The 12,571-nt window shown below is 39.2% G+C and overlaps 2 protein-coding genes across 3 annotated transcripts in view; one reads left to right on the top strand and one right to left on the bottom strand.

The window, feature by feature from the left end:
* The window catches only part of LOC118253760 (ADAMTS-like protein 1), a 419,478-nt gene that overhangs the window by 15,100 nt on the left and 391,807 nt on the right, over positions 1-12,571 (bottom strand). For both annotated transcript variants that reach the window (XM_050716258.1, XM_050716257.1), the window contains 2 exons: positions 10,584-10,885; positions 5,905-6,034 (listed from right to left, as the gene is read on the bottom strand). In XM_050716258.1, the coding sequence (XP_050572215.1) occupies positions 5,905-6,034; positions 10,584-10,885 (432 nt within the window). The remainder of the gene's footprint in view (positions 1-5,904; positions 6,035-10,583; positions 10,886-12,571) is intronic.
* The window catches only part of HAUS6 (HAUS augmin like complex subunit 6), a 223,635-nt gene that overhangs the window by 138,141 nt on the left and 72,923 nt on the right, over positions 1-12,571 (top strand). The window lies entirely within an intron of this gene.

Here is a 12,571-nt window from a genome sequence, read left to right as displayed (position 1 = left end):
GACTATGTTTGGATCCAGGTGCACCTGGGCTGCTCTCTGAGAAGGAGTTTAGAACACAAGGGTGTCAATTCCAAATCTTGTGACTCAAGGGAAGGATCTCCTGACAGTTCGTCTGACCCTGTCCTCAATGCAGTAGATATCCAAGTGTATATCGACATCCTGAATCGTGTTGAGTTGCTGTTTTATTTATGATTAAGCTTTGTTAGATCACTATATTATATCAGCAAAATGCATTGCTGCTTCTCTCTCGCAAGTGAAGTGCATATCATTTCCACCCATGACACTCCCATGTACAGAAGTCACCTTTAATGGATTAGAGAATACTTCAGCCCTTCTACACGTATTGAATTCATTTCAGGTTGTAGATGGGAGCACAGATTGCACTACATCTGACCTACCAGCAACCTGATGCTTCCCATCCCTGAATGCCCAGAAAATATGTTGATTTTTTTCTCCTTTATAGTTTGACTTCATCTGAGAAACAAAATAGAACAAAGCAGATGGGAAATACTGCAGATGGGAAATACTAGTAATTTATTACTTAAGCACACAAGAAAAGCAGATGCAAGGGAAAAAAAGAATAAAAGATAAAGAAGATAACATGCAATGAGCTAGAGCACAACCTAAGTTATTTTGATCCATCAGGCAGGTATCAGAACCACTCAGATGTTTACCAGTCTTCTCTTGCTAAATACAAAGACTTGAAGAAGTTGAGGGAGAGTGCTGGGGTGAAATCTTGTGCTATTCCTAGAACCGTCTGCTTTTTCTTCACTGTTTATCGGTTCTATAGCATTCAGCTGTTCTTTGTTGCAAAGGAATAAAAGTTCAGATTTGAAAATATGCAAGAACAAAGCTGTAGAAATTGCCTGGAATTTCCTCCATTTTCAGCCATCTGGCTTTCATTGCTTTGCTTCTCTCCTCAATCCTCCATACATGTTTACTAAATCCTTTCAACACGCATTGACCAAGCTATTGAGCAGTTATAATTAATAACACAGTTACAGCATTTTCATTCCCCCCTTTGGTAGATCTTTTTGGCTTACCAAGAGCTGCTCATGCTGCTGCTGTTATAAACAAGAGCAATTATATCTGATTAAATGATAACTGCCTCTGTATTTTGGATAGTGGATGCTGAGGAAAAGAGACTCTTTGGACTTGAGTCATTTTGTTGTTGAAAACAGTAAAACCAACATTACATTTTTAATTTTTATTTTATTTTATTTTATTTATTTTTCCCCTCTGGCTCTTTTTGGAGTAATTTAGAATGGAAACATAGCAATTAGTGAAACTGAGTGATCTGCCCTTTCATTTTAGAGCTGAGAGAAGAAACTTCTAGACATTGAACATCTATTCTGTATTTAATTCTGGGAAGACTGCTCTGCTCAAGTACTGCTATATAATTCTGGAATCGATATAGCTTATTTGACACAAATTAAGTGACTTCACTATGAGAGTGGTGAGACACTGGAACTGGTTGCCCAGAGAAGCTGTGGACGCCCCATCCCTGGAATTGTTCAAGGCCAGGTTGGATGGTGCTTTGAGCAACCTGGTCTAGTGGAAAATGTCCCTAGCCCATGACAGGGGGGTTGGAACTGTATGGTCTTTAAGGTCCCTTCCAACCCAAACCATTCTAAGTTTCTATGATTCTATGACTGAATTGAAATAGTCATAGTCTTCATTCCTCTCTTTCTGTGAGAAACCATGCTGGGTCTCCCAGTATATTAAAACAGACTATATCCTTTTTATAGAAAAAGCAAACAAGTCTATTCCAATTAATTAATATGAAATTTTACTCTAGAAAAAGCAAACAAGTCTATTCCAATTAATTAATATGAAATTTTACTCTGTATCTATTGTGCTGAAAATCAGTTATTAGCTTCCAACTTAGGAACCAGTTCCAAAGTTCTTCACTATTTTTCAGTTCAATGTCCAATGGGACATTTTGTAATACTGTTTTCCAGGAGAAAAGGGACTGGGCTCTTTTTCTGCCATTGTTCTTGAAGTCATAAGCAAAAACCTCTCAACAAAGTCTGAAACCACAGGAAACTCAGCTGCTTTGGGGCTTGAATATGGATTAAATCTTCCAGTTTTTGTGTGCAACCCATTGTGGTTTTGAAAAACTTCTATAAAAATTTAAAGCATGAGATTTTGCTGACTCTATATAGCTGTGAATATTTGAAGACAGATTTCCGTGGTTTAGTTTTTCTGTCTCTCTTCAATGGACTTGGAATAGGAATGTGCTAAGATACTAAGCTAGAATTTCAGTGGAAATTATAAAGCTCTCTCAGGTACTATACCAGCACCATCACATTTCAGTGTTTTCATAAATCTGAAATATTGCCAGTATGTTCTAGTTTTTACCATATTTTGTTCCAGGAGAGACCAGAATAATTAGGAATTAAAAAAGACATTGATACCACAGACTAGTTTCAAAGTGAAGCATTAAGCACATATTGAAATCTTTTAGTTTACCCACCTTTATTCTCATTAGGGAGCAAAAAGAACAGCAACAGTGAAGATCTGCTTAGCATCATTTATCTTAAGTGTCCAAAAAGAATGATGTAACATAATGAGAAAGAAATTACTCTTCATGGATTACTCCTATGGTATTTGTCCCAAGGTGTGAGCATTCTGACCCTTCAGAAAGTCTGACAAGATTCTGTTGTTCAATGCTTTTTTTTTTTTTTTTTTTTTTTTAACCTGCATTAAACTAACTAAAGAAATTGTTGACCAGGAAAGGCATACACAACTGAAAGGCATACACAACTAACACTTTGAGAGGCTATGGAGAATGCTGCATGTAATGAAAAGTGCCTTCAGCAGAAGCAACATTAAGATTGGAAGTTCTAATTTTTAACTGTTCTCACTCTTAAACTAAACAAGGTCTTGAACAGTATTAAATTCTAGACATAGACATTAGATTCTAAGCACGTTCTGATGTTCTGGTTCAAGAAATGTCACTGGAGTAATTTCTCTAAATATATCAGGAAGGAATTTTTATTCTCTTGGGCAAGATTTCTCAGCTTTTTTTTTTCATGGTGTGGACAACATTGCCTTGTCTTCTGAGACATTTGTCACCATCTCAGCTGCCTTTTCAACATACTGCCTCTTCTACCCACCACAACTACATGCTCTAACAGCCACTTACACATCAAGGCCATTTTAGGAAAGTGTTTTTTATATTTTTAGCTTCTGTTAATGTACTTTAGCAGCTGGAAAATAGAGAGAAAAGCCAACACTATGAGACCAGCCAGCTTTTTCTATAAGCCGTCAGCAAAAGCTCTGGGAAGTATCAGTGGTTCACAGATCACATTTTGAGAACTTCTGTAACAGGGATCTAAGTTCACAGCTACAGTGTATTACATCTCAAGTTTTGGACTTGTCAGTCAGAAGCAAAACCTTCCTCAACATTTATAACAACAGAATTTCACTCTAACCTATCTGATTCCTGGATCAAGATTTCTTGAATTAGAATCCTGTACCATCTTCTTAATAATCATAAAACATAGAAAATCCTAAAATCTTTTTCCTTATCAATTAATCTATTTCAAAATCCTAAGATTGTTTTAATTAATATTTACAAAGCAATAATCTTTATATACCCAATGCTATCACTTTAATGACTTTAATATACCTTTGCATTTAATATAGTGCCACTAGTATATGTATCACCTCATAAGCTTGCAGGAAATGAGGGCTACCCTATCACAGCCTGCCTGGAGCTATATGGGAGACACATCAACTTCCCTTCTTGCCTCCTTTTCCATTAGTCAGACTGCTTGCTGTCTGCAGTCTTGAGTTTTAAGCTTCCTTGCTCTTACCAGAGGAACCATTTTGCAGAACACATGCTGTTCTTCCTCCTGTGCCACTTAAATCTCTGTAGACAGGCAATTTCCTCCAGACTGAAGGGGCTAGAGGACAGGATTTGTGTATAACGGGAAGGGAGCTATTTCCCCTTTTCTCAATTGCAACCCTAGGAGTGGATGAAAGGTTCTTAATCTATGCCCATTTCACTCGTTCCCCTCCCCCCCAACTACTGCTCCATGTCCTAATCCTCATCTACATTGATCACCTTGTAGTTTTGGGGGTAAACTACATACCCAGGGCAGCTTTAAAACAGCTCCATGCTGGCAGCAAGATTACCACAGTGGTATGGATTAACACACAGACTAATTCAGCAAGTATTCATCAAAATTCTCAGACAACTTTTGTAACAGCAATCATATAAATACTGCCCTATGTAATTTTTTTAAACCATCTAATATTTTCTGTGTCAGAAATGACGGACTGTCAATCTCCCACCATGCACTCTCAGCTCCAGTGATGCTGTTGCCTGTCAATTACAGAGAGACTTCCATCCACAAAGTTATTTTCAAAAATTAGTAACATATTTCTGTTCTAGCACCAGCAATATAGACACTTGTACAAAGTTGGGGTTGTAATATTCACATAAGTAAGTCTTGCAATGCTTTGGTGAAATGTGTCAGCCTGTTTGGCTCTGCTTGTCATACTCAAAATCCTTATTATCCAATCAAACAACTATTTTTGTCTTTATCATTCTTGGATGCTGGCCAAATTTGATTTTTAACATCAACTTTCTCTGTGTAACAAAATAATAATACACACAAATAATAATACACACAATACTAATACACACAAAGATATACCTCTGAATAGCCTGCTGTCATATAAAGTATACATACACCTACCAATACACACTCTGAGGAAAATCTACCACCTGGACAACATTGCATGTTTTAAACAGTCCAACAGTATAAATAAGTCTCTTTCAGATCTGCTGCACTACCACATGAGAGTAAATGCACCTGTGTACAGCTGGGAATAAAGACAATATGTATACAGTAAATCTTCAAGACTTGACAGGCCTAGGTCTATTTAAATAAACCAGAAGAACCTCATGACAGATATTTTCTGTTGTAGAAGGTACATATGTGAATCTCCACAGACCAAGAATTGCTATTTTTAGTGTCAGGATTGTGGAAGCAATCTGGGATCAGGGAGGAACAGGTTCTGCAAGCCTTCTGTGAAAGTGGAAGTTTTAGAAGTCTCTCTAAACTTTACATGACTCTGGGTAAAGTTAAGCTAATCCATAAAATATCTGGCTGCAGGAACTGAATATGCAAGCAGTCTGAAATCTGCCCTTTGGTTTCACCACTGCTTTGCACTTCCCAGTTAAGACGACTGTGGCCTGAAGAGGCTGTAAACCCCTGTAATCTGAGAAAGAGCATGTGTGAGGCAGGGCACACTTCCAGACTGAAAGGCTATTTGGTCTGGGGTCATGGCTTATTTAAAATTACTTTTTTTTTTTTTTTTCATACTGCTAGCATTGTTTAAATGGCTCTGGGCAACATACCAGGCTACAGTCATTTCACACTTGTGTAACTGTTTTACTTTTCTCATGGAATCCTCAAATCCACTTACTGAGGTCCAAACAGGATCAAAGACCCCTGACCTGGCTATCCTCACCTGCACTAATAACAGCACTGTGCAGCCTTGGGGGCCACTGGGGACTGTCTTCTCTGAGGCACTGTATTTTGCAATTTTTCTCACTTTCATCACTTTTTCTCACTTCACATTCACTACAAGGAATCCCAAGGGGTTTGAAACACATCTGATGAGCCCAGACAAACCAGCCCTTGGTTCTACAACCTAGGGAGCATCTCAGGCTCTTATCTACATGTTGTGCTTGCAAGCTCCAGTTTTTCAGTAATTTTTCCAGATTAAAATTTCCAGACCTAGCATCTAAGCATCCTAGCCAGATGGATCCTGCTTGCCCCAGCTTCATGAAGAGCTTTCTGATTAGTTTGCCATCTTCACTGACGATCACACCTCTCCTATGTCCTGAAAACATATACTCCTGGTGATAAGATACAAGATGCATACCTTGGGGGGCAGGGATCCAGGCTACAGGCTTTCAGCAGCTGTGGAGGACGGCGGCTCATTATGCACAATGTTTCATCTGCAGTCTCCCTGGTTTGCTTGTTCAGGCAGGTCACCACAGCCTCCTGGACACCTGCACACAAAAATGCATGGTCACTGCCAGCTCCCAGTACCCAGAGGGACATCCAAGGGCAGAGACAGCCCCCCAATTCCTTTTCTCTCCTCTGTTGGGAACAAGCCTTCAATTGTAACTCTTGTAATTTTCCTGTAACAGTCACACATTGCCTAGTGCACCTTATGTGTCTGGTTTCCCAGCCGACAGGGAGATGGTCTAATCAAAACTCTGCATGGGATGCTGGGCTTGTCCTTGCTCTCATTCCCACTATGTGTCTCAACAGCATTGACAAGTCTGTAGGTTCATTCACTACTTACCTTGCCTGGGCAGAAAAATGTACAGTGCTCTCCAGTGATGCCTCCATTCATAGTAAGTGCAGTCATGCTGTTTATTTGTCAGCCAGGCAGGTTAGGGTGTAAAGACAGCCTTGATGTTGGCATGCTATATTTTAAGAAACTAAGATTGCTCTAAGTACAAAAGTAAAGCAAAACAAGGTCAGGTCTCAGCTATTTTTCTATATCCAAACTAACACCTGCACTGGAGATGCAAAACTGCCAGGTGTGTCTGAGAACTGGTACAGAAGAGGAGTAGCTGTGAGGACTAAGAGAGAAGTTGGAAGATTGGATGATTAGGCTACAACTTGGAAAATGCTTGTTGATACCAAATTTGTACTCTTATGCACGCCAGTTACTCTGTCTCAGTTTTCCTGTAAAATAGGCATATCAAAATTTTTTGGATCACATGGTTAGAAAGATAGAAAATAACCATTGCAGCGCTACATGTTATAGGAAAGACTACTTAGTGAAAGACGTCTGCTGGATTTACTTCTTCCCCGGGGGTTGTGTGGATAGTTATTTGCCTAAATTCCCTAAAAATCTAATCCACAGTGGTTCAAGCAAGATAGAAGTATGCTCTTTACATTCATCCCAACTTCCTGAGTTGGGAAAAGGTTAGCTGAACTCACAATTGCATCATCTTTTCAAAATCAGCAATTAGTTTTTCAAAATATCTTACAATCTTTTGAAGATACCAGTGGGGGGAGGGGGGAAGAAAAAAAGTGGGAAGCTCAAACAGCTCCAAGAGCAGCGTAACAGAATCATCAATGCTTTTTGCTATTTCTAACGCCAGAACACATGTCATTAGGCAAACAATGACATCATATTGCTCTACAGGACCAAAGAACTGTAGTTCATCATAGGTTCTGCACTCCTGAAATCATTCGTAGATTCATTCCTCTCATTCTCAGTACAGGCTGAAGAGAGGTCCACAGCAAAGTGGCATGCTGAACAATTTATAGGTTTCTATGTGCTTGTGCAAGCCTATTCAGGACATGCCTGTGACCCTATCCCCAAGCATTATCCCTGCTGTACTCAGGTGCTGAAAAGAAGAAAGAAACTTGACATTTTGGGACCTTTGGACATTTTTTCGACAACAAAATTACTGAAGACTCTTAAGTCAGCCAACATTGCTATGGGTTTCATTCTTCAGAAGATGGCCACATACTTTCAAACCATTTTTCTGTTCAAGTAATCTCCCAAAACACATTTATACATAAACAATACGTTCTCTGCCCTGTCTTGTTCAGTATGTTTCCAACCCAATTGTTTTTTCTGTTGAGTATGTTGCAAAACAAGGCACATGGACTCCCCCCTGGGACAGACTGCTCCTGTCTGCAAAACAGAAGCAGTTCTCTAACTGGTGGGACATGGCATTGTGTTGAAATTACTGGTCTCTACTTTGCATTGATCACTTGAGCAGGCCTAAATACCAAGGCCAAACCGATGAACACAGGGGAAAAGGACCACTAGCCCTGAGGAAGGGAAATGTTGGAAAGTACTTCTCTTAACTGTGTGGAAAGAAACCACTGAGTTCTGCATACTGACAATTTCATTGTTTGATAGGGATAAGGCTAAGCACATCTGTTATGTGCTTTTCAGATCAGAATTTTGTAAACTAGGTCTATTTCCACAGTTTCAATTTCTCCTCTCTGAAGTGTGTCACTAATGAGCTGTTGACCAACGATTATCAATTACCTCAGCGCTTTTGCATTGCCTGGTTCAGAGCTGACTATCCAACTCTGATTGTCTGTGAGGTCTTGAATTCAGCCTCTCCTCCATTTCTCCATCCCAACCCAGATGATTTCATAGAATCATAGAATCACAGAATATCCAGAGTTGGAAGGCTTTATCAAGCTCATGGAGTCAAGCTCTGAAACTACTGCTCTTCAGCTTTTACTATACAACTGTCCCCAAACCCCACAGTGTGCTCATTAGGACCACATCAGGAGTTGAACTCGACCCTTGTGGATCCCTTACAACTCTGATTCTATGATTCTATTACCCATGCTTCCTCCTGTCACCTAAATTATCTCTGATTGTATTTCCAACAATTTTAGTCTATTCTACCAGCATTCTACTCTGCTCATGGTGATTACCATTCAGAAATTCTTGCAAATTTTTACCTTATAAAGATTCCAGTACGACTATTAATCCTGTCTGATGGCCTGGGTATTGAAGAAAAAGGCTCCTCCTGAACTTAGCTAGTCCGTTGTTCCTAGATCTGGTAATGACAGAGATTGCTGGCTACAACAGTATGTGCCAATGACTAAAAAAAAAATCTAGCTTGCTCTAGCAGCAAACAAATGTGCTCAAAATCACTTTTTTCAGCTTCTCCTTGAATCTCACATGGAATTCATTTCAGCACATTGATAACATCTATCCTCTGTTTTTGATAGGTCAATGAGGCGATTGGTTACAAACTTTAAATCAACAGAGGGATCACTGTACCTTTAGAGGATATAAAGAGCTACTGTCTGTCAGAAGCTCCACAGTATGGAGACCATTAAAAAAAAGTGTATGAACTTCAAGAAATTTGCTTGTCACGTAAGTGAATTCTAAGCACTATTATGGACAATATTACCAGAACAAAAGCTGTTTTCTTTAAAATTGCTTTCTCTGAAAAAAAGAAATCAGTTCTGAGAGGGAAATTGCAATACAAAACGGTATAAGGGTGGGACATGAATCTAAGCAGTTTAAGTTAACTTTCAAAATACCATCAAATGAGATTTTCTATGTTTATATCTACCAGAATAGAATAATTGTTACATGATATTTGATGACAGCTCTGGGAAATGCAGCCACTAACAGCAGACTAAATGACTAACTAATTCCTTCTGGTTGCTACTTCTAGGAGGTGAAAGGTTACTTCTGCATCTATCCAATTTCTTCTCTTGAGATTTCAAAACCAATAAAATTAGTTTGACCTGTCTTGCACCTATGGCTGCAAAAGTATCTGACTTAGCATCTGCTAATCTGCAAAATTTGGAGCTGACATCAGACAAAAAGAAATCTTGCCTAAAGGTTTTTGCTGACAATTATAAACCAAAATGTCTCTGTCATTTCAGTCTATGTTGGAAAAATATGCACATAATCACTGTATTTAGAGAAATGACTTCATTTCAACAGGACATTTCTAGAAGATATTCAGGTTTCAGTATTCACAGCGCAAATGTGACAAATCATTAGTGCTCACTAGTAGACTCAATATGTGACAGATACTCCTGTAAAGTCAGTGTTCATCACCACTTAGCATACATTAGTGTCAGATTTTTTATGTAGGAATCAAGGCAATAGAGGCAATGATATGACAACTCTTTGTGAACTGCTCTAAACACTGTCTACCATCAGCAAGATAATAGTAAGCTTAGAAACCTCTTGCATTATTTTCCATTAATTATTACTGTTGTTTTTAAGTTCGCAACATATTACTGGTAAATCTGTGCAGATCAAACTCTTAAGCATTCATGAGTTATTGAGTGGTTTCCAGTGCTAGAGTATTCATTCGGTATTTATGTATATGTAGCCTGAAACTTCTCATGTAAAAAGAGAGCATCTAACAAAATCAAGATTTAATTTAAAAATAACGGAGAGAGCTTATTTTTCAGAACTAGCTAGACAAAATGATGGGAAAAATGAATATCAGAGAACTGCACATTAGTACCCCCTAACATGTGGATCCTGTGACCTTGATTAACACTGAGAAGCTCCAAGCATCAAGTCTGCTAGCTTCAGGCAATTACACCATTAGTACTTTTTTACCATATGTTTTCTTAGCAGTGAGATCAGAACTAGTGGCACTTAGTGGTAGGAGTTACAGAACCAGCTGAGCCCTTAGAATATCAATAATCAAATGCATCTGCTATGGGAGGACCATTTGTTTCCACGTCTATATTTGCACAGCACAAGTCAAGAGATAAAAACTAAAAATGACACATGATTCTTGCTTGTATCACAGGATCACTTCAGCAATTTTTGTGTGAGTGCACTCTGAATGATCTGCAGATACATGGAAACAGTAATACATGAAATATTGATCATTCTTGGTGACAGCCAGACCATGGAGCCTCAAAGTCCTGTGTAAAACATGTCATGCACTTGGGCATTTTACAGTTTTCATCCAAGCCTTTTCAAATAGATGTATCAAAGGAACAAGTCCATGGGTGTTCTCACTGAAAAGCATGCACTTAAAGAGGGAAAGCACGTGCAACACAGAAACATTTTGCACTTACCTCCTCCACAGGACTCTGAGCACTCTGTAAAGCCCTCATATTCCCAGTCATAGAGCTCATCAAATTCCTGCAAGCTGCCATAGAGCAGGTCGGTTTCCTCTGGGGTATATTCAGTTGCCTCTCCACTGCAAGGGCCACTGTAACAGGCTCTCTGAGACACAGGTTTTGGACCTTCACATTCATCAATGGGCAAGTCAGCGACAGACTGAGAGAAAGACAGGAGCACTTGACATTTCACAAGCCGCACCTGGCTGCCCACTCCACAGGTGACACTACAGGAGGACCAAGCCTCAGGAATAAACCTGTGAGGGAAAGAGTGAGCACAAGGTGAGCAATGTCCATAAACAACCAGGCAAGCAAAAGTAGCATAGGCCAGTCCAAGCCAAAGTCTGTTTAATGAAAAATAAATGCTTCACCTTATCATCATGCTATAATGAAATACACATAAAAACCATGATGTAGGAGTTGAGCTGGCAACTCACCAGCAACAGTAGAAAGGCTCTCAAGAACTTTTGGAGTATCTCATCTCCAGAAAGGATGACAAATGCTGTGAGCACCTATGCTTATCCTAAAAGCTCTCAATGTAAGGAGTCCTGGAAACTCCTGATGTGGATCACAATACCACTAACTACTTTTTTCTAGGATTCAACCTAAAGCACCTTTGCCTTAGGTGATAACACAGCTATGTCATTAAAACTTACTAAATAGGCTGTTATATACTAGGTACAGTGTTCTGAGGAAAATAATGTCAACCATTGAACCTGTGCTGCAGAAACTGTCTTTAAGACTTAATTCAAAGCCATGAAAAGATAAAAGCCCACCATCTCTTTAGCTTTTTACTATTATTATTATTTTTCCTAGTGCATTTCATTTCCCTTCTCATTATTAAAAGGGTGTTCCATTTCTGTTCTGGATTTCTCTGACTGTTACTCTTGTCTCTCTGATTAGGAACCCACATATACTCCAGTTTTTTGCCTCTGAAATTCTATATATACGTTAATCAAAACACTTTGCAGCTATCCTTACAATAAGCAAAACAGACCGAATTCTATACTTTTGGTGCCATTTTCCTCAAGAATGGCATTGCCTTCCAGGGCAGAAGGCAATACATACATCTGTTTGTTCCACAGAGTAGGTCTACCTAAAGCTATTGGAAATTCATTTCTTACCTTGAGAATCCTATAAACAGCCTGATAGGGAGAAAAAGGAAATTTAGTTTTGTGATTATCATCCTTTACAGTTTTTGTATGCACTTTTTTTTTTGTTTATTTAATCCACTACCTTTCTCTAGTTGACAAAAAGACCTTCCCTTCACTAAGGAAAAACCTGAATCCAAAACCAAGAGGGGAACTTGGTGCCCCCACAGCCTGTACGTACCAGGATCCCTCACTGGAACAACTTGGTCTCTTAGAGCAGATACTGTGCATTTCTCTACCCACTTTTTGTGGGTGCTTATAACATGTTGTTATAGCCCTCGTATCCATTGCTAGCACTATACATGGGAAGTAATACAATGGAAATAAATGGATTTTATATATTATTGGAACATTTGGAACTGTTCTTTATACTGCTCTCAAAACTGCAAGATTTCTTTCTGAAGGAAAACCTTTGAGAAACTAACAATGAAAAGTGATTCAATTTCTCTACCCTAAGACATTCTATCTTGCAAATGACAAAGATTGGTTTTGTTTCAAAGACCGTTAGAGTCCAGTGGAGGGCCACAAAGATTATACAGGGTCTGGAGCATCTTCCCTATGAAGAAAGGCTGAGAGACTTGGGTCTGTTCAGCCTTGAGAAGAGAAGACTGAGAGGGGATCTCATCAATGTGTATAAATACCTGAGGTGTGGGAGACAGAGGGATTTGGCCAACCTCTTCTCAGTGGTTTGTGGGGACAGGACAAGGGGCAATGGCCACAAGATAGAGCACAGGAAGTTCTACACCAACATGCGAAAGAACTTCTTCACGGTGAGGGTGACGGAGCACTGGA

Source organism: Cygnus atratus, chromosome Z (assembly GCF_013377495.2).
Source record: "Cygnus atratus isolate AKBS03 ecotype Queensland, Australia chromosome Z, CAtr_DNAZoo_HiC_assembly, whole genome shotgun sequence".
Lineage (NCBI taxonomy): Eukaryota > Metazoa > Chordata > Aves > Anseriformes > Anatidae > Cygnus > Cygnus atratus.
This window is presented reverse-complemented; position numbering and strand designations above follow the sequence as displayed.